The sequence below is a fragment of the Bos indicus genome, chromosome 21 (assembly GCF_029378745.1).
Source record: "Bos indicus isolate NIAB-ARS_2022 breed Sahiwal x Tharparkar chromosome 21, NIAB-ARS_B.indTharparkar_mat_pri_1.0, whole genome shotgun sequence".
In the NCBI taxonomy this organism is placed as follows: domain Eukaryota; kingdom Metazoa; phylum Chordata; class Mammalia; order Artiodactyla; family Bovidae; genus Bos; species Bos indicus.
Window position 1 is genome coordinate 8,369,255 of NC_091780.1, and position 20,547 is coordinate 8,389,801.

A 20,547-nucleotide genomic window follows, 5' to 3' on the forward strand; every position below is an offset into this window, starting at 1 on the left:
TGATATAGATAGAAAAGCCATCTTTAGCTCCCAGGCCTTGCAGAATCAGAGAGCAGGCCAGATGTGGCCCGTGGGCCCAGAGCTCACCTGCTGGGCCTGAGGGCAGTCGCTCCCATGGCAGAGCAGGAACACAGTGTTCTTCGTGGCCTGGAAGTCCTGCTCCTTGGTGTCCAGCGCTTCCTGTGGGCTGTATCTGATGTGATGAGATTCTGTGAGGCACGGACACCAGGACGTGAGGGTCTCGGAGGCCAGCACCACGCCCGACTGGTGACTGCCCTCCGCTTTGAACAGTGGAGCCGCAGCACTGCTGGCAGCCCGTGAGAAAGGCCTTCCTTCAGAACAAAAGCATAAGTAGTGGGCTTTGAGGAGTGATGCCTGCTGAATTTGCATGAGCGTGTCCGGTGCCAGCGGAGAATCTAACGCTAGAAGTGGTGGTGTGTTACCAAGCATAGAAGCATCCAGGAAAGCAGGTGTGAGCTTTGTCCGTGTGCTTTGGGGGTGTGGGAGGACAGGCACCGTTCCTGAGCTTTCTCTTTCTTTGACTTGAGTCATCATTGTCTCCTAGAAACTTGTGGGCCCCCTGAAGCTGATCTGCCCCCAGGTGGCGGGAGCTTTACTCTGATTTAATATGCCTGGGAAGCAGCCCCCCTGCCCTGGGAAAGGCAGCGCACTTCCTGTTCCCAGCCCGGAGTGACAAGGAAATGTACATGGTGCGGTTACTCTGGGATATTAAATGTATAACTCAGGAGGCCTTTCTGCCCTACCAGGCAGAACCCCCTTGGCAAACTTTCTTCCTTCTAAGAAAGAGCGAGAGGAGGCAAGTTGGTTTCATAGAGAGTATCTGTGTTGTCCCTTTTGAATTTATTGATGAGCTTAGGTGAGGAAGACATGTTCTGGGAGATGGTGTTCTTTTATTACAAAATTGAAAGAATGAGTCTTGTTTTTCCCATGGGGGAGGAAAGTCACTGAGCCCTTGGGAGCTGCCTGAAAGCCATGCTGGGCCCCACGTGGAAGAGAGCGTGTGTGCTTCGGTTTCGTGGTTCTGGAGGTGTGGCTGGCACCCACAGGGTAACGGGGCTGCTGGGGGACCTCAGGGGCTGCTGGGGGACCTCAGCTCAGCGTCTTCGCTCGACGATGCCAAGAAGTTGCTGGCTGTTCTGAGCAGCCAGCGGTCCTGATGCCCTCCAGAGAACGGGTGCCCGGCTTTAGAGGAATGGCGTCAGGGACCAGGCCTCAGTGTGTCCAGGCCCGAGGGGCTCAGTCCTGAGATGCAGTGTGGATCGCTTAGCACGGGGTTGGAGACCGATTGGCCTGCAGCTCCTTGGCCTTGTCTTGTGCTCAGGCCTCCACACTCAGCTGCCAGTGTCCTGGAGCCCCTCCGAGCACATGCTGGCTGATCTGGCCCAGAGCCGGTGCTGCGGTAGCAGTCCCCACTCCCAACCGGCCCCGTGACTGAGAGGCCGGGGCACGGGCAGGACAGAGGCGGGCGCTGAGCGAGGAGCGTACTCTCTGCCCACGGCCCCCCAGATTGCGAAGCTGGACCTGTGCCAGGGAGGCCTTCAGGGTGCGCCATTCAGAGAAGAGTTTGAGCTTCTCAGTCCAGAGTCGTCAGCTCATGGATGAGCCTGAAGCAAACTCGGTAGACTCTGGTTGTTTTGCAGTTTTCAAGCACGGTTTTTCCCTGTTGCTGACTGTTGGAGATCCCGGGCCAGTTGTGTGGGAACCGAGCACTTGAGTGGGACGCAGACAGGCTGGGATGGCACTCAAGACTGGAGAGCCTGCGGCCGCTTCCCCAGGATTGGGCCCCACCTTTGATCTCTGCCCTGAGACAGAGGAACGTGGGGTGAGCAATCAGGCCGGCCCCCGGCCCCCTGCCCCTGCCAGCCGAGGAGCGGGGCAGGAGCCTGAGTGTTCAGGGAGGCGAGGAGGGGTGCTGTGAGCCCTGCAGGTCCTCTCTGGAATGCCGTCTCTGTCATCACGGGGACAACGGAGGCCGCTCTTGGCGGGTGACCACAGGCTGCCCGCACACGGCCGGGCTGAGGGTGAGGTGGAGACGGCCTCCACAGGTGCACAGAGGCGGCGGCTCTGTCTGGTCCTGCCCAGGTGACGGCCGTGCACACGCACGCCTCCCGTGCGGGCATTCAGTACAAGATGGCTCCTGTTCCCCAGAGCCGACCAGTTGTTAAAAAAAAAAAAATCTTTTTTTTTAAAGAGGAGTTTTATCAGCTCATAAATCCTTCTGGAGTCTACTGGAAAGTTTTCTTGTGGAGATAGTGTAAACAAGGTCTTGAATCTCGCCAAGTGAAAAAAGACTGCCTTTCATGGGCAGCACTACACGGCCGTGGCTCTGGGGAGGTTTGGACGCTGTCACGTGGCTTGTTGGTGCTGACTTCGCTCACAGGCCTCCTCCCCTGTGGGGGGCACTTCTCAGCCCCAGGCCAAGGGGCGCGGAGCCAGGCCCCGTCACGTGTCCTTGGCCCTGGCTGCGCTTCTATTCAGGGATAAGTCAGTTGGCTAGAGAGGAAATCACAGCTGAGCCATGGAGAGGCATGTCATGTATTTATGGCTCTTTATTTTATTTTTTATTTTATTGGGAGGGGGGGCGTTGGTCCTTTTTCATAGGAAATGATGGAGGTGAGGATATGGAAGGGGGCTCGTTTGCCATCTGACCCAAGAACAAGCCGCCAGTTTATCTGCAAAGCCCCCTGTGATACAGGTGTATCACAGACACCTGTGACTGTCGGTGGGCGGCCAAGAGAGGGAGATGGGGCAGGACTGTGGTTTCTCCTGTTGAGGCTGAGAGCAACTTTCTCTTTCTGAGGTTGGTGGTAGCATTCAAAGTGCAAGCAGGTCATTCGTGAGACTTCCATTCCTGCTCCACCCTCAGTCATTTGCAGATCTATAAAATGGGGCTTTATTATGATACACACCTTCCCAGACCCATGCAGAGTAATGCTGTATACACCCATAAAGCTCCCGAGAGCACTGGTCACCTACCGTGGGGTTAGCATCCTGACTTGTGCGGGTGGTTTAGTTGGGAGGGGAAGAAATAGTCTTCCTGTTTTGACTAAGTCTTTCTCCACTAGAGCAGGGGTGGCAAGCTTTTTCTGCCAAGGGCCACACGGTAGGGCTCACAGGCCAAACCATCTCAACTATTCGGCCCGTACAACTGCTGGTTTGAAAGCAGCCACAGACCATATGCAAACAAACGGGTGTTTCCGTTGCAGTAAAACTTGATTTACAGAAGCAGCCGGCCTCTCTCCCGTGCCCACCCGCACTCAAGGTCACATCCTCTTTTCTCTGACTTGACGTGACACCCTTCTCCCCAGGTCTTTCAGGGTGTCTGGCGGGTAGACCTGGGAGCCTTCCTGTCCCCTTGGGCTTTCTCTCTTTGAAATGTTCTCCGGGGCCAGACTCAAGTCTGTCAAGTGTCAGCTTGAGGCTGGAAGCCAGTTTGGGGTGTGTTGAGCTTCCTAGATGTGGGGAGTTCCATTTGGCCATTTTTATTGAAAAGTATCTCATTAGCCAGAAGTTTTGAAACAAAACATAAAACACTTTCTGGAGAGAAAACAAGTGGAAGGGGAGGCTCTCTGGTCTCCATGAGAAAAGGCCGCTGGCCGCTGTCTCCTCAGAGCCTCCTTCATGCTCCCTGCAGCCTGGACCTTTGTTCGGCCACCTCCCATATGCCCCGGAGGTCTGCGTAGCTGGAGCCCTCTGCATGCCGGGTGAATGAGGGGTGCCCCTCCTCCCGCAGCTGTGCTGAACTATTGTCAGAGCCTGTTCCTGGCTTTTTCCCTGTGCAGCCGCCTGTTTTGGGGGCTCGGGCCCGATGTTGGGCTGGTCCCTGTGGCCACGTGACGCCGAGGCTTCCCAGGTGTCCTCTCTGCCCGCCCTGGGCCTAAGCAGGGACCCTGGCACCAGGCTCTCTCATCTGGCTCCGGGCCTCACTCTCGCTGGGTTCAGGGCAGCCCGTCTCCCAGGCCGGCTCTGCCCCCTTGGGGCACACCGTGCGCAGTCTGAGCCCCGGCACTGGAAGGGGGTCATGTGCCCCTCTGTCTTGCAGCCACACTGCCTGGCACTGCCTGTCCTTGGTTCTCTGCCAGTGGCCCCCTGCGCCCAGGAGGAAGCTTGGAAACAGCGTGGGTAGAACTGAAGGAGAGAGCACTGTGGGGAAAACTGATCGCTGCTCAGCCTCCTTAGCGTTCTAATTCTGGAAATAATGTTTATCCAGTGGCTGCAGGATATGCTTCAGATAGAAGGCTGGTTTGCATTTTATGTAAATACGTGTAATAAGAGGCTTTTGTGGGTGGCTCAAACACCTACAGAGAATCCGCCTGTGATGTGGGAGACCCTGGGTTCCATCCCTGGGGAAGATCCCCCAGAGGAGGAAATGGCAAACCCACTCCAGTGTTCTTGCCTGGAGAATCCCATGGACGGAGGAGCCTGGCGGGCTACAGTCCATGCGGTCACAAAGAGTAGGACACGACTGAGCGACTTGACATTTTTGGCTTGTAATAACAGACTCTCTGTGGGACCTGTATTTGTCCCTCTCAGGATGCGAGAGTTAGGGTTGAGTCCTGCGTGTGGGTGAAGTGACTGTAGTGGTGGACATAAGTCAGGAGAAGCTGAAGATACAAGTAGATACTGTACCTGTGTCATAGAGAGATAAGGTAGATACTCTCCTGTGTCAGAGAGACAGAGTAGATACTCTCCTGTGTCAGAGAGAGAGAGAGTAGACACTCTCCTGTGACAGAGAGAGATAAGGTAGATACTCTCCTGTGTCAGAGAGACAGAGTAGATACTCTCCTGTGTCAGAGAGAGACAGAGTAGACACTCTCCTGTGACAGAGAGAGATAAGGTAGATACTCTCCTGTGTCAGAGAGACAGAGTAGATACTCTCCTGTGTCAGAGAGAGAGAGAGTAGATGCTCTCCTGTGTCAGAGAGACAGAGTAGATACTCTCCTGTGTCAGAGAGAGACAGAGTAGACACTCTCCTGTGACAGAGAGAGATAAGGTAGATACTCTCCTGTGTCAGAGAGACAGAGTAGATACTCTTCTGTGTCAGAGAGAGAGAGTAGATACTCTCCTGTGTCAGAGAGAGAGAGAGAGTAGACACTCTCCTGTGTCAGAGAGAGAGAGAGAGTAGACACTCTCCTGTGTCAGAGAGAGACAGAGTAGACACTCTCCTGTGTCAGAGAGACAGAGTAGATACTCTCCTGTGTCAGAGGATACTCTCCTGTGTCAGAGAAACAGAGTAGATAACTCTCCTGTGTCAGAGAGAGACAGAGTAGACACTCTCCTGTGTCAGAGAGAGTAGACACTCTCCTGTGTCAGAGAGACAGAGTAGACACTCTCCTGTGTCTGAGGATACTCTCCTATGTCAGAGAGACAGAGTAGATACTCCCCTGTGTCAGAGAGAGACAGTAGATACTCTCCTGTGTCAGAGGATACTCTCCTGTGTCAGAGAGAGACAGAGTAGACACTCTCCTGTGTCAGAGAGAGTAGACACTCTCCTGTGTCAGAGAGAGTAGACACTCTCCTGTGTCAGAGAGACAGAGTAGACACTCTCCTGTGTCTGAGGATACTCTCCTATGTCAGAGAGACAGAGTAGATACTCCCCTGTGTCAGAGAGAGACAGTAGATACTCTCCTGTGTCAGAGGATACTCTCCTGTGTCAGAGAGACAGAGTAGACACTCTACGTGCGTCAGAGAGAGACAGAGTAGACACTCTACGTGCGTCAGAGAGAGACAGAGTAGACACTCTACCTGTGTCAGAGAGAGAGTAGACACTCTACCTGTGTCAGGGAGAGAAAGAGTAGACACTCTCCTGTGTCAGAGAGAGACAGTAGATACTCTCCTGTGTCAGAGAGACACAGAGCTGGGGGCCTGGCACCGCCTGCAGCGTGCTCACTGCACTTGGTGTGGCGGGGCTGCCTGGCCTGGCGCCCTCCGGCGGGGCCCACCTCTGCCGTCTCCCCTCAGGTTTGAGCTGATGCGCATGTGCTGGCAGTACAACCCCAAGATGCGGCCTTCATTCCTGGAGATCATCAGCAGCGTCAAGGACGAGATGGAGGCGGGCTTCCGGGAGGTCTCCTTCTACTACAGCGAGGAGAACAAGCCGCCGGAGCCGGAGGAGCTGGACCTGGAGCCCGAGAACATGGAGAGCGTGCCGCTGGACCCCTCGGCCTCCTCGGCCTCCCTGCCGCTGCCCGACAGACACTCAGGACACAAGGCCGAGAACGGCCCGGGCCCGGGTGTGCTGGTCCTGCGGGCCAGCTTCGACGAGAGGCAGCCCTACGCGCACATGAACGGGGGCCGCAAGAACGAGCGCGCCCTGCCGCTGCCCCAGTCCTCCACCTGCTGATCCCGGAGCCCGGCCGTGCACACAGTAACGCGCGCGCGTGCGCGCGCGGCGGCGGGGGTGGGGAGAGAGTGTTCACAATCTATTCACAGCTTCCTGTACCTCAGTGGATCTTCAGAACTGCCATGGCTGCCCACAGGAGACGGCTTCTCTACAGTAAACACATTTGGGATGTTCCTTTTCTCAATATGCAAGCCGCTTTTTATTTCCCTACCCAAACCCTTAACTGACACGGGCCTTTAAGAACCTTAATGACAACACTTAATAGCAACACTTGAGAATCAAGTCTCCTCTCTCTCCCTGTCTCTCTTTCACTCTCTTCACACCTTTCTCTTTCTTTCTGCTTCATGATGGAAACACATTTGCCGCAAGCCCAGGCGGGACGCCCTCTGCATCGGATTGAAGCGAGGGCTGCCCATCTGTGGCCCCACATTGCCCTGAACATACCTGCCGGTCACCGTAGGTCTTGATAAGAAAACAAACACGTTGAGATGGGATTTTTTTTTACTGTGTCTTTAACATTTTTAGGGACATATGAAATTTACAAAGGGCCATCGTCCACCCAAGGTTGTAACCATTGTTAACGCTGCCAAATTCTGCCAAAACCCCCACTTTTCCCCCTCAGCGCCCCCCACCGTTCTCTCCTTTCCGGAGGCCTGGGCGAGACTGGAGCTAGTCACTCGTTAAGGGCCGCGCTGCTGACGCCCTGCACCCGGTCGTCCCTGGTGTTCCGAGTCTTGCCTTCACACAGGCCCGATGGCTTCTGACGAGGTTATCTGGGGGCACTGGACAGAATGAGACTCGCTCTCAGTGAGGATGGGGAGAAGCTCAGCCTGGCTTCCCCACCCCCACTTTCTGCATCCCCCCCCCTTCTAGCCCCCCGCAGGAATTCTGGAGGCAACAGGCCCTGTCGGGAGTCTGGAAGACAGCTTTGAGTAAAGGTCGTCCACATGCCAGTCTCCTGCCCCCGCCCAGCCCCCAAGGACACAGACGGGAAGGGGTTGCCAGGGACTCAGCCCAACTGTTCATGCAGGTTTGCAAGGAAAGCGATTCCAACACCACCACAACAGTGCGAAGAAAAGCAGTAAATGAATTCAAGCATTCTAAGCTTTGTTGACATTTTCTCTGTTACTAGGACTTCTTCGTGGGTCTTACAGTTCTATGTTAGACCATGAAACATTTGCATACACATTGTCTTTAATGTCACTTTTATAACTTTTTTACGGTTCAGATATTCATCTATACGTCTGTACAGGAAAAAAAAAAAAAAAAAAAGCTGCTATTTTTTTTGTTCTTTATCTTTGTGGATTTAATCTATGAAAACCTTCAGGTCTCCCCTCTTCCTCTCTGCTCACTCCAAGAAACTTCTTATGCTTTGTACTAGAGTGCGTGACTTTCTTCCTCTCTTCCCAGTAATTGATACTTATATAACATAATTTGCCATGAACTGTTTGATGCCTTTTTATAAATACATAGCCCTCCCTGCTCCCCCTGCCCGGTTAGTTCTGTTCTACCCGTACGCTCTGTGGGCACGAGGCTGGTGAGGGGGGCGCGGAGGGATGGCCGGTGCCTGCCCCGACCCTCCCTCCCCAGCCTGCCCTCACACCACGTCTGAGTCTGTTACAGTGCAAGACATGATACAAACTCAGGTCAGAAAAAAAGGAAATGTATCGCACACCCGTGTTCAGTGTTGATACTCACCGTTGTTGACAAGTCTCAGCTTCTCCTTCCCTGCCTTTGTTTCAGTTGTCACACACATATATCTGTTTTTTTAATTCTTGGGTACAACAGCAGTTTTAACTGCAGACACTAGGCATTTGGATTACTATTTTTTTTAATGGCTATTTAATCCTTCCATCCCATGGAAAACAGCTGCTGAGTCCAGGGGTGCAGCGGCGCGCGCTCCAGCGGGCCCGTCTACGGCGTCCCGCTGCCACCCCGGCCCCCAACCGGACCTACCTGTCTTTAGAACCGGAAACGCCCCAGGGCAGGCCAGCCCCCAACCCCGCGCCGGTGCAGTGTGGGCCGCACGGAGCCCCTCGCCAGGTCGGGACAGCAGGGGCCGCAGGGCGAGGCCCGTGCCCCTGCCGGGGGGACCCGGGACCTGGCCCAGGGGAGTCGTTCCCCGGCCAGCAAGCCGAGTGCTCAGAGCCCGGGGTCCCGTTTTGTTTAGTTTTTAGTACTTCTCACCAGAGTGATGACAGCACAAGAGTTGCTTCTGGGATGGAAATGTTTAAATTATGAGTAAGAACAAAGCTATACAGTATGGTGATTGCTAGTTGCGACTGGAGATTAAACACAAAAAAGAAGGTTGGTAGTTGCTTTTTTGCTTATCAGTAGTTTCAGTCCCACTATTTCCTCTAGTCTCTGTCCCATAGTTTTTCCCTTAAAAAAATGAGAAAAAAAAATTAAGGTATTATATGTAGGAGTTTTAATTTATTTTGTGATACCAGTTTCAATCACTGTAGAGAAGCCCCCTTATGAATTTAAATACTGAGAAAAGGCTTTGTGTGTGTGTGCACGCGCGTGTGTGTGTGTAAGACAGGACAGTTTAGGCGTTTTTGTTTTGTTTCTTTTCCCAAGCATTTATCTACCTCACTCTTATTTTTTATATGTGTATATATAAAAGGAGTACATCTCACATTTCTCAGCACCTGACAATATGCCGTTGATACTGGTAACCTCATGCACACCACAGGCCGTACACAGCAGGTGACGCAGGGCGAGGCCAGCCTGTGTCCCGGGGTCACAGCAGCGCGAGCTCACCTCCCCACTCACCTTTCTCTGCGACGGCTCATTTGGCGTCGCTCCTGTTCTCCTTCTGACTCAGTTTCCCCAGAGGCGGGGCGGGGCCCAGCAGGTTGTCTTGGAAACCAGCTACTCGGTGCAGACTTGGGGGAGGGGCGGTGGTTTCCATTCTGGGGACCAGGCCGAGCCAGGGGCCCCACCGCCCCTGTGGCTGCGGGGTGGCCGCTGGGCCCTCAGCGGGGTCAACTCAGCAGCCCCTGCGGCCACATGGGCTCCGAGAGCCCGGCGAGCGCCTCCTCCTGCGGGTTCTCAACCTGGTGGTGGCCAGCCCCAGGTAGGATGCAGGAAGAGTCTCCGCCTCCCTATCCAGGCTGTTCTCTCCACCTCGCCCTCACCTCCTTCCCAGGGGCAAAGACGTACCAAACCTTTGGGCTGGAAGGGGCTGTGCCTCCTCCCCCGCTGCCGCTGCTCACAGGCGGACGGCGCCCCCTCCAGCAGCTGCTCTCACAGGCACTGGCGTTTCATCTGGGAAATGCGGAGGAGGGGATCTCCCCAAGTGTGGCGGCTCCTTTCTGCTCCCAGGACTGCAGTTGTGCTCAGGAGCTCCTCTCTCCTGCTGGAACACCCCTCTCCTTCCCCGAGTCCCCTGGCATCTTAAGGTCACTGAGAAGTAGTCTCTGATCAGGGTTTCCCACTTCCCCACTGTAGGTGACCCCGTGGAATAGTGGCCTCTCCTCCGTTTTGCACATACCTACCAGTTTCCACAACTGGATTTCTACAGATCATTCAGCTGGTTATAAGGGTTTTGTTTAAACTGTCCGAGTTGTTGGTGTCACTTTTTGTTTTATGTAGGTGGCTTTCCTTTAAGTAGAGAGAAAACACTAACAGTATATGCCCATCATAACAAATGCTTCAGAAACACTTAAAGAGAATTTTTTGCTTGTGTGATGGTGCAGTCATTTTCCTGGACCAAACCACCCACCTTGACTATACCAAGGCATCATCTGTCCACAGTTCTAGCCTAATTTTACGCTCATTTCCCCACTTCTTCTTGGTTTCCTCCTCTGTATGCTCCAAATAACTTAAGCTGAGTTGTGGCATTCTCCATGCAGCCTCCTTCTGACAGCAGCTTGCACTGCTTGACGTGACGTGAACCACTGAGGCACATCATTGAACTGATGTGAGCATTAAAACCTGATCACACACAGCCCTTCCCTGAGGCAGCAGGAGCTGGTGTATTCTGGAGACGTTGTTGAACTGCAGCTGGGTGAGACCCAGACCACCCCAGGACTCCCTTAGAGGATGTCCTGACATTTGACACAGTTGGAATGAGCTTCCTCCTTGGAAGAGAGAAGACCGTGTTCATGGCCCACACTGGCCTTTCCTTCCAGCCTGTTTCTTATGACTTGGAACACTTCAATAATAGAGAAAAAAAAAAGTTATTGTGGAACTACTCAATGGAAAAATGCTTGGCATGAAGTGGTGTGTTTTCAGTTGGGTAACAGATGTCAGAGCCAAGTATGATGCCAAATTCTAGGCTAGTTTGTTCCACTGAAGCCTCTTTCTCAGCAGCCCACCTCTGCTGGCAGGTGGCTGTATGGGATACAGGCCGCTGTTATGACAAGGCCACACGTAGCTCAGAGCAGTGAGAAGGCTAGGATACTTGGTCCAAGGTCCTCAGCTGTCACTGTTGGGTCCTCTGGCCAGACAGTGTCAAAGGCAACTCTTTCCAGAACACAGGTACCCTCCAGGTGACAGTGAAGCTCCATGGTATGCCTTGGCCCATTCCAGCAGTCCCAGTAATGCATTTAAGGTTTGGGGTTTGTTCTTTTGTTAATATTATTTTTGTGTTTGTTGGCTGTCTTTCCATTTCCTGGGCTAAGCAGCATTGGGAGACATGGCCCAGAGATCCACTCTTTAAGAACCAGTGATGAAAATCAAACTCTTAACTCCACTCTGACGTAGTGGGTGGTACAGATGAGAACGTCAAGAGAGGATGTTGCTTATATTGAACCTCTGTTGCCAGAGATGCTGAAGATACAGACCTTGGACAGGCCAGAGGGTTTCATTTTTGGCCTCCAGCTTAGATGACTAGTTGGTCATTTAGAGAAAAAGCAGATGAACACTCCTTGATGGTGGAATGAGGAAGTGGCAGGAAACCATTGTAACAGGGATCGTGAATGACATGGAGAGAGGAAAGCATGAGCAGAAGGTACAGGGCTTGGAAGAAGTGTGGGCTGTGCTTGGAACTTGATGGTTTCTGAAGGTATCAGACCACATCAAGGCTCAACAGTCATCCATGGGCATTTGGTGTCAACAGATAAACCTAACATCCTACTTTGGAAACTGTTACTGCGGAGTTCAGTCAAATTGTTCAAGAACACGAACTGCATCGCACCCGTCAGTTGTCAGTTCTGGGGCATGACTTTAGGGTTTTGTTTTATTTTGTTTATGCAAGAACATAACGATCGCTCATCTGTATGTCCACGTTTGTGTGTGTCCACATCTTTCTGGTAAACATCATTGTAATTAGTCACTCATTAGCGTTTTCAATAGGGCTCTTAAGTCCAGTAGATTACGGGTAGTCAGTTGACGAAGATCTGGTTTACAAGAACTAATTAAATGTTTCATTGCATTTTTGTAAGAACATAGAATAATTTTATAAAATGTTTGTAGTTTATAATTGCTGAGAATAATTTAAAGACACTTTTTTTCTCTGTGTGTGCAAATGTGTATTTGTGATCCATTTTTTTTAGGACACCTGTTTACTAGCTAGCTTTACAAGATGCCAAAAAAAGGATTTTTCCCTGACCCAAGCCGCGGCTCACCCTCTTTCCCCCCATGCTTTGTGCCCTAGTTTATAACAAAGGAACGATTTAAGAAGTAGTTCTGTATCTTCAGTATCTTGGTCTTCCAGAACCCCCTGGTTGGGTAGGGGATCATCTTTTACTGCTCATTTCCCTTTGGAGTATAGCTACTTTAACAGACTGAAAGAACCTCATTGGCCAAGCAAATCGCAGAGGTGTTGCAGCCCAGCGGCGCCGTGGCACCATCCACATCTGGTGGGGTTGGTTGGTACCGTTAGGCGGTGCCTCAAGATGGAAGGACTCCATCGCACGGCTCACGGTTTTCACGATGAGCGCGGCACACAGACCGCCACAGAAAGATGGTAATTCTGGCGCACGCAGGCCATTTGCTTCCATGCCTCATATCATGGTTAATGCTTTGTTATGACAAGGAAGAGACCCTGTTTTTATTTGAGGCAGAACACCGAACATAGATGTTTTTCAATAGAAAACAAACTTTTTAATAAAAACTACACACATTCAAGATCTTTTTTAAGTTTGACTCCATTGCTTCCTGCTCTCAGTGGGTTATTGGCCATATCAACACAGCTCCACAAAATCCCCATCACTGGAAACACCTGGGTGTTTTGTGCTACATGGGAGAAAGGTCCAGAAACAGTTTGGGTTTTGTTTGCAACTTTTCCTTTGGATGTTTGGTGTTGCACAGACACAACCACAGGTGATGGATGCTTGGCAAAGACACCTGTCTGCTTTCTAAGCCAGTGAGGTTGAGATTGGGGTTTGCCAGAGTTTGTCTACCTCTGGGACAAAAAAAAAAAAAAATCAAACCAGAAGGCACGATGGAATGGATGCATCACAAATAATGCATTTTCTGAGTTTTCTTGTTTAAAAAAAAGTTTTTAAAAAAAAAAGTTAAAAAATTAAAAAAAGGTAACAACATGGCCAATTTGTTACATAAAATGACTTTCTGTGTATAAATTATTCCTAAAAAAATTCCTCTGTTTATATGAAAAAATCAGTAGATGAAAAAAATTTCAAAATGTTTTTTTGTATATTCTGTTGTAAGAATTTATTCCTGTTATTGCAATATACTCTGGATTCTTTACATTACCGAAAACAAAGAAACTTTGTCTATTTTGAATGGCTGAAGCTAAGGCAACTTTAGTTTCTCTTACTCTGCTTTTTTCTAGTAGTTAAAGTACTACATGGTTTAAGTTAAATAAAAGAATTCTGTATGCACTTTGGTCTCTGATTTTGCCCCTCCCTGTGCTTCTGAGCAGGGAAGCTGAGCTGCGGGTGGCGTGTGTGTTCACACACGTCGCTGGGAGGCGTTCTGCGTGAAGGCTTCACCCTGTTTCTGACAGCTGAACCTTCTTGGCATGTACATTGCGGGTGAACAGGAAAGCTATTCTCCATTACATCAGCCAGAAGAAAATTTGAATTTCTATAAAATATAGATATCTGTACTTGATTTTTGCTGTGTAGGCTTTTCCAGGCGGGCAGGTTTCGTCTGGGCGATTCTGGGGCAAAGGACTCTCTTCACACTTTCACATCCTGGTTGGTCCCTCACGGTCCGCACACCACCTCAGAGGGCACAGGCGGCCTCGGACACACACAGGCTGAGGCTCACTGGCATTGCACAGACACGTTAGTTACTTTTCAGCCGACGATCTTGGCCTACCCAAGGATGCTGTGCCAAGTCGCTTGAGTCCTGTCTGACTCTGTGCAACCCTAGGGACTGTAGCCACCAGGCTCCTCTGTCCATGGGATTCCCCAGGCAAGAATCCTGGAGTGGGTTGTCCTGCCCACCTCCAGGGGATCTTCCCGACCCAAGGATTAAGCCCACATCTCTTCCGTCTCCAGCACTGGCAGGTGGGTTCTTTACCATTAGCGCCACCTGGGAAGCCCTGGCCCAGAGACTCTACAAATCCCGGGATCATTATCTTTGCCAGAGGAAATGTCATGGTAGGAAGTGTGAAGACATGTTCTACGGAAACGAGCTGTACATGTTCTAGAATCAAACCTTACACATCAGGAAGACACGCTGATCATTTATTAAACTTTGATCATGGGATTTTATACATGAGTAATAAAATCAGGCTACTGGACAAAGGGGGTTAACTAGCCAGGTGTAGGAGGTAGAAATAAATGAAAGGCTGTGCTTGCTTACGACCTGGTGAGTGTCAAGGACTTGGACCTAAAAATGAAAAACAGGGTACTCTCAACTCTCAGTGTTGCCCTGGAGTTTTGCTTCCCATTGTCACGGAGAGCCTGGTACCCAGGAGACCTTCACTAAGGACCCGTGACTCACAGCAGGCTCACATGAGGCTCGGGTGGGCATCTCACCTCTGGAAAGAGCCCAGCCAGCAAGATTCCCACCACCCCGGGTGGGTGGCACTGTGCCTCCAGGCTGCAGAGGCTCAGTCTGCACCTGTCCTCAGCCAGGGGAGCAGCGGGGTCTTCTGAGGATGAAGGTGCTGGGGTTGAGACCTGCAATACCCTTTCCCCACCACACCCCTGCCCAAGCCCGCAATCCAGCAGAACTACTTCCGTATCCACCCTCCGGTCCAGCTACGAGCCCACATGTAGCGCTCTGTCATCACTGACGGACGTTCACATCCACTCTCTCACCAGGTCTTCACAGTAACTCTGCAAAGGAAGGATTTCTAGTCCTCTGTTTTATAGATGAGCAAACAGGCAGACACGTCCAAGATCCCCCAGCTGTTAAATGACCGACCCAGGGCTGAGCATTTTGAAGCTGTGTCAACTTTCAAACCGTCTCAGAACCGCCTGCACCTCAGCCGTAACTAAAGAGACCCCAGTGTGTATCGGGGTGATGGCAGGCCACTTAAGACCAGGTGAATGGGTCTCTGGCTGCTCCCGAAAGAACCCTGGAAGCACAGTGGGTGGGAGATGATGGGTGTTCATCAAGAGCTCTGGGCCTCTGTGACATCTAAACGTCTGCTTGGCGCCAAGCCACACACATTTTACAATCTGAAATAACACTGGAGCTGGGTCCAAGAGGAGGCCTGCTTGCCACCGTCCTGAGACGAGCTAAAATAAGGCGGGGTTGGGGGGAGGGGCCCAGGGCTCTGGGTAGCAGGTGTTTGCCTACAATTGCAGAAGGCTCTCCTCATTAATAGCCGTGCAACCAGACCTGTGCTTGGTGTCCAGACCACCCCGCCCCTCTTGCTGCCTTTGGTCTGCTGCAGTAGGACTTTGATCTGTTCTATGTCAAGTGAGCCAGTTCCATTCGCCAAGGGGTCCTGTAAAATCTATCACAAACACACAAGTGTGCTGGAGGGCTAATGGTAAAGTGCGTTCCTTTGCCCAGTTCCTTTGTTATTAAGGTACAGCTGCTTTTTCTTACACTGAAAAAAATCTGGGCATTAAGTAAATGATTTTTCTTTAAATGAAATTAAGTAGAAAATTACAGTGTGAGCACACCAACATAACAAGAAATTTCCTAGAGCTTAGCTCTTCCTCCAAAAAATAATTTTGCTAAAGGGGTTTCCAATGGAAATGTGCCCCTAGAAAACACTGGGACAGTGAGACCTTGCTGTGAGCAGCTTGGCACAGTGCCACAAAGGCAAAATGAACGATGTAAAGGGCAGGTTCTGTTGCTTAAAAGGCAGAAAAATACTGTCCATGGTAGAAGAGCTAAACCCAGCTATTAACCTTTGCTTTGGGGCCAGACACTATGGGGGAATGTGACCTGGGAGGGCTACCATGAAAAGCAGTACAGCAGCGCCTCCAAAAAAGTAAACTCAGAATCACCATATGATCCAGCAATGCCACTAGGTACAGTCACACACGCGCACACACACACACACACACACACCCCTAAACCAGGATTCTAAGAGAGATTTGCACACCAGTGTTCATAGCAGTAGTATTTTCACAACAGCCCAAAGGTGGAAGCAACCCAGTGTCCATCAAAAAATGAATGGATAAACAAATTGTATTCTACATATACAATGGGGGTATTCCTCGGCCTTAAAGGAAGGAAATTCTGACACATGCCACATGGATCAATCTTGAAAATATTTTGCTGAGTGAAATGAGCCAGTCACAAACGGACAAAAGTTCCATTAATATGACGTCTCCAGATTCAGAGAGGGAGGGTAGAAAAGTGGATGCCCAGGGCCAGAGGGAGAAGGGAGAAGATAATGAGTGTGGAGTTTCAGTTTGGGATGATGGTGGTGGCAAGGGTTGCCCGAGTCAATGTACATATTGCCACTGAGCACTAAAAAATGGTTAAAATGATAACTTTCATCTTATGTGTATTTTATGACAATTTTTTAAAATGAAGTTAAAAAAGAAAAAGCCCAAACACTAGAGACTCGCTGGCTCAGAGGGCTCTTGCAGCGCCTGGATGCACAGGCTCAGAGGACCAGCGTGGGGCACCCGCAGTGGTGGCTACGCCCGAGTTTTCCCAGGTCAGCCAGTCACAGGTCATCCCACGACATGGGGCCCTGGGGAACGAAGCAGAGGTCCCAGCGATTGGACAGAATCACAGAGGCCCGACACATAGACTTTAAGAGGGAAAAAAGACATTACTAGCATTTCATTTTGGAGAAGGCAATGGCAACCCACTCCAGTACTCTTGCCTAGCAAATCCCATGGACGGAGGAGCCTGGTAGGCTGCAGTCCATGGGGTTGCTAAGAGTCGGGCACGACTGAGCGACTTCACTTTCACTTTTCACTTTCATGTATTAGAGGAAATGGCAACCCACTCCAGTGTTCTTGCCTGGAGAATCCCAGGGACGGGGGAGCCTGGTGGGCTGCCGTCTATGGGGTTGCACAGAGTTGGACACAACTGAAGCGACTTAGCAGCAGCAGCAGCAGCATTTCATTTTATTGTCAGGAAAACCACAACTGAAGCTAGTTAATCCCGTATGAAACGTCTGCCTTTCAGAGTGCTCTTCTTTCTTCTGACAATAAAATAACCCTTTGTGATTTCGTTGAGTGAATTCAGAACATTTTTCCTCTGTGTAAACTGTTTTATAAGCAATTTTTTAAAAAGCCCCTCAAAGCACAGTTTAACTCTACACACAGGAGTGAAACATTTAATTTTCTCTAAAGGAGCAGTCCCCCAGTTGATTCTCCCTGGCTGGAACTGCAAAGGCTGAGCTTCTGGTTTTGAGCCCGGGCTTTCTTAATCTCCTCCAGCATTTCCTGGATGAGGACTTGCAGGGCTTTCCCCAGCAGGCTGGCGGGCAGCCAAGGAGATAATGGAGGGACGTGGATGAGGGCCGCGCACCCGTTTCCATGATGCAAAGACAGGTAGTAGGCGTAATCGCAGACATACCTATAACCACACAAAATGCCAGGTTACTCCTTGGACCAGCCTCGAACCTCAACTAAACGCAAGCAGAAGCGGCAGGGCCGCAGCTCTGAAGCACAAGGGGCCCACCACCCAGGAGACCCAGCTTTTGTTCTTCTGTCTCAGAAAGAACCTGCTGCTGGGAAAAAGCCATGGAGAGGCTGGCTCCAGGCCTCGTGTCCAGCAAGTGGCTGATCTCTGGGAGGCACCAGATTTCCAACCAAGGAATCCAAAAGGCTCTCTCTCCAGCCTGTGAATCCTCCTCATTCTCGTCTGCCTTGACTCATTTTACTGTCAGAGTTGCTTCAGGTCTTTGCTCACGACTCTCCAACCCCCACCTTTAGCAGGAGTTAACATAAATTCTTATGTTAAAAGATCCAGAAATACACACGGAAAATACAAAACAAAACAAAACAAACAACTAGATGGAACCAGCTAAGACCAAGAGGGCCACAAATTTGATCACCAACAGACCCTGGGGCTCATTATATGTTGATTTTTCTAAATTAGCATATTAAATGACACTGTAGCTAAATGACCAGGCTTAAAGGAACAAAAATGATTAAAAGGGGGGTGGCACTCCACTCCCTGGAAAAAACCCTGACCCTTCCCAGGTAGTCCAAAGCATATGCCTCCCCATCACCAGTCTCACTCCTCCTGCCTTTGTCTTTATTTTTAAAATTAAATCCCTCTCACCAGGTGGGTGATTTGGTCTGTGATCTTAGATCCCACTTCTCTATACTTTTACTGTTGAACAAAGCTTGAACCCAAGTGGGAAAAAGAAACCTCTCCAACCCAGGCAGAGAGGGTCCAAGCAAGGTCCATACAACTTAATTCTGTAACAAATTTTGGAGTTCATCTTGGGGCACACTCTGTCCATTAATCCAGGGTTACTCACTGACCCAGGGCCAACAAAGCCAGCTAAGTAACTGAACCATGTGCCCCAATTCTTGACCTCTGGGCCAGTGAGGGATACTGGAGATAGAAATTAAGCTGGAGACGGAAAAGCAGCCAAAGAACTGGTGGAGCACACCCCCACCCCCCCAGCATATCTACAGCAATGATGCTTGCAGCAATTTGGGGAAGCTGGGCCGACCTCAGATATGCAGATGACACCACCCTCAAGGGAGAAACCAAAGAGGAACTAAACAGCCTCTTGATGAAGGTAAAGGAGGAGAGTGAAAAAGCTGGCTTAAAACTCAACATTCAGAAAATGAAGATCATGGCATCCAGTCGCATCACTTCATGGCAAATAGATGGGGCAACAATGGAAACAGTGACAGACTTTATTTTGTGGGGTTCCAAAACCACTGCAGATGGTGACTGTAGCTACGAAGTTAAAAGACACTTGCTCCTTGGAAGAAAAGCTATGACAAACCTAGATAGCACATTAAAAAGCAGAGATGTTACTTTGCCGACAAAGGTCCATCTAGTCAAAGCTATGGTTTTTCCACTAGTCATGTATGGATGTGAGAGTTGGACTATAAAGAAAGCTGAGCACCAAAGAATTGATGCTTTTGAACTGTGGTGCTGGAGAAGACTCTTGAGAGTCCCTTGGACAGCAAGGAGATCCAACCAGTCCATCCTAAAGGAAATTAATCCTGAATATTCATTGGAAGGACTGATGCTGAAGCTGAAGCTCCAATACTTTGGCTACCTGCTGCGAAGAACTGACTCATTGGAAAAGACCCTGATGCTGGAAAAGATTGAAGGCAGGAGGAGAAGGGGATGACAGAGGATGAGATGGTTGGATGGCATCACCGACTCAATGGACATGAGTTTGAGTGAGCTCTGGGAGTTAGTGATAGACAGGGAAGCCTGGCATGCTGCAGTCCACGGGGTTGCAAAGACCTGGACACTACTGAGCGACTGAACGGACTGACTGACCCAACTTCCCGGTGCTGACCCATCTTCAGCCAGTAAAGCCGGGGTTGGTTGTAGAGCCATCTGGTTGAAGCCAGACCTCTTTCTAGAGGACTGGACTGGGCGGTTGGTTATCTAAATTGAGCTAATCCTCTGGTAAGGAGAGAGGGTGATGAGATAGTTGGTTACCTGGTTGGACTAGATCCTGGCAAGAAGATCAAACTGGACGGGATCTTTATCTGAGCAATTTATATGATTTAGAGCAGAGGCCCCAACGTCTGGGATCTAATGCCTGAAGATCTGAGGTGGAGCTGATATAGTACTAATATAAAGTACACAATAAATGTGCTTGAATCATTCTGCAATGATTCCCCCTATCCCAGTCAGTGAAAAAATTGCCTTCCACGGAACTAGTCCCTGGTGCCCAAAAGGTTGGGGACCGCTGACTTAGAGAACTGTTTTCCCACTCCCACTTCACTCAGTCTCTGGGAACTGCTTGCTGAAAGCAGTCACCTACATCAGGTATTTCCTACAGCTCACAGTGGGTCTGGCAACACTGAGTCACTGACTTCAGACGGTCTAAGACCCTCTTGGACAGTGTCTCCCCTTCTAGCCCCTGCAAAGACTGGTTCAGGTTGCAGTTAGAGCTCCCAAACCACTTGGGGTGGGCCAATCCAGTGGGATCTGCATGGTCACCAACCCTAGGAAGAGGCCACTGGGAAGCTGAAGAGAGACTAGAAGTAAGGACTCCTCGATATGGGGAACCCAGCCTCCATCCCAGTGAACACTGCTCAGGTACATTCTCCGTAACTGTAAACTCTTTGAGTAGCACCCACTAACAGGGAGACAGCTTATTTTCTTTGTTAACACTGCATAGCTCCAGTGTAAACTGGTGGATGGAGAAAGCTGGCCAACTAACGACTCTCTAATTCATTTTTCAATTGGATCGTTATTGCTAGTATTTAAAAAGAAAATGGGATGAGATCCCCTATGTTGGATTTTTCATGGCTCTTAGCCAACAAAAGGGACTGTGGAAAAAATGTGAAGCCAGTTTAAATCTCTATTTCCTGGGAAAGACTGAGGGCAGGAGGAGAAGAGGGCAGCAGAGGATGAAATGGTTAGACAGTATGGCTGACTCAATGGACATGAAAGTGAAAAGTGTTAGTCGCTCAGTCATGTCCGACTCTTTGCAACCCATGGACTGCAGTCTGCCAAGCTCCTCTGTTCATGAAATTCTCCAGGCAAGAATACTGGAGTGGGTAGCCATGCCCTTCTCCAGGGCATCTGCCCAATCCAGGGATCAAATCTGGGTCTCCCGCATTGCAGGCAGATTCTTTACTGTCTGAGCCACAAGGGCAGATCCTTTAAAGGAGGAAATGGCAACCCATTGCAGTATTCCTGCCTGGAGAATTCCAAAGGAGACTGGTAGGCTACAGTCCATG

The 20,547-nt window shown here is 50.4% G+C and overlaps 2 protein-coding genes across 6 annotated transcripts in view; one reads left to right on the forward strand and one right to left on the reverse strand.

Moving 5' to 3' along the window:
* IGF1R (insulin like growth factor 1 receptor) overlaps window positions 1–12,743 on the forward strand; it is a 304,926-nt gene extending 292,183 nt beyond the window's left edge. For both annotated transcript variants that reach the window (XM_070775032.1, XM_070775033.1), the window contains one exon: window positions 5,983–12,743. In XM_070775032.1, the coding sequence (XP_070631133.1) occupies window positions 5,983–6,364 (382 nt within the window). In that variant the 3' untranslated portion in view covers window positions 6,365–12,743. The remainder of the gene's footprint in view (window positions 1–5,982) is intronic.
* Window positions 12,744–16,745: 4,002 nt separating this feature from the next.
* PGPEP1L (pyroglutamyl-peptidase I like) overlaps window positions 16,746–20,547 on the reverse strand; it is a 71,689-nt gene continuing 67,887 nt past the window's right edge. For all 4 annotated transcript variants that reach the window (XM_019983402.2, XM_019983403.2, XM_070775034.1 and 1 more), the window contains one exon: window positions 16,746–17,227. In XM_019983402.2, the coding sequence (XP_019838961.2) occupies window positions 16,986–17,227 (242 nt within the window). In that variant the 3' untranslated portion in view covers window positions 16,746–16,985. The remainder of the gene's footprint in view (window positions 17,228–20,547) is intronic.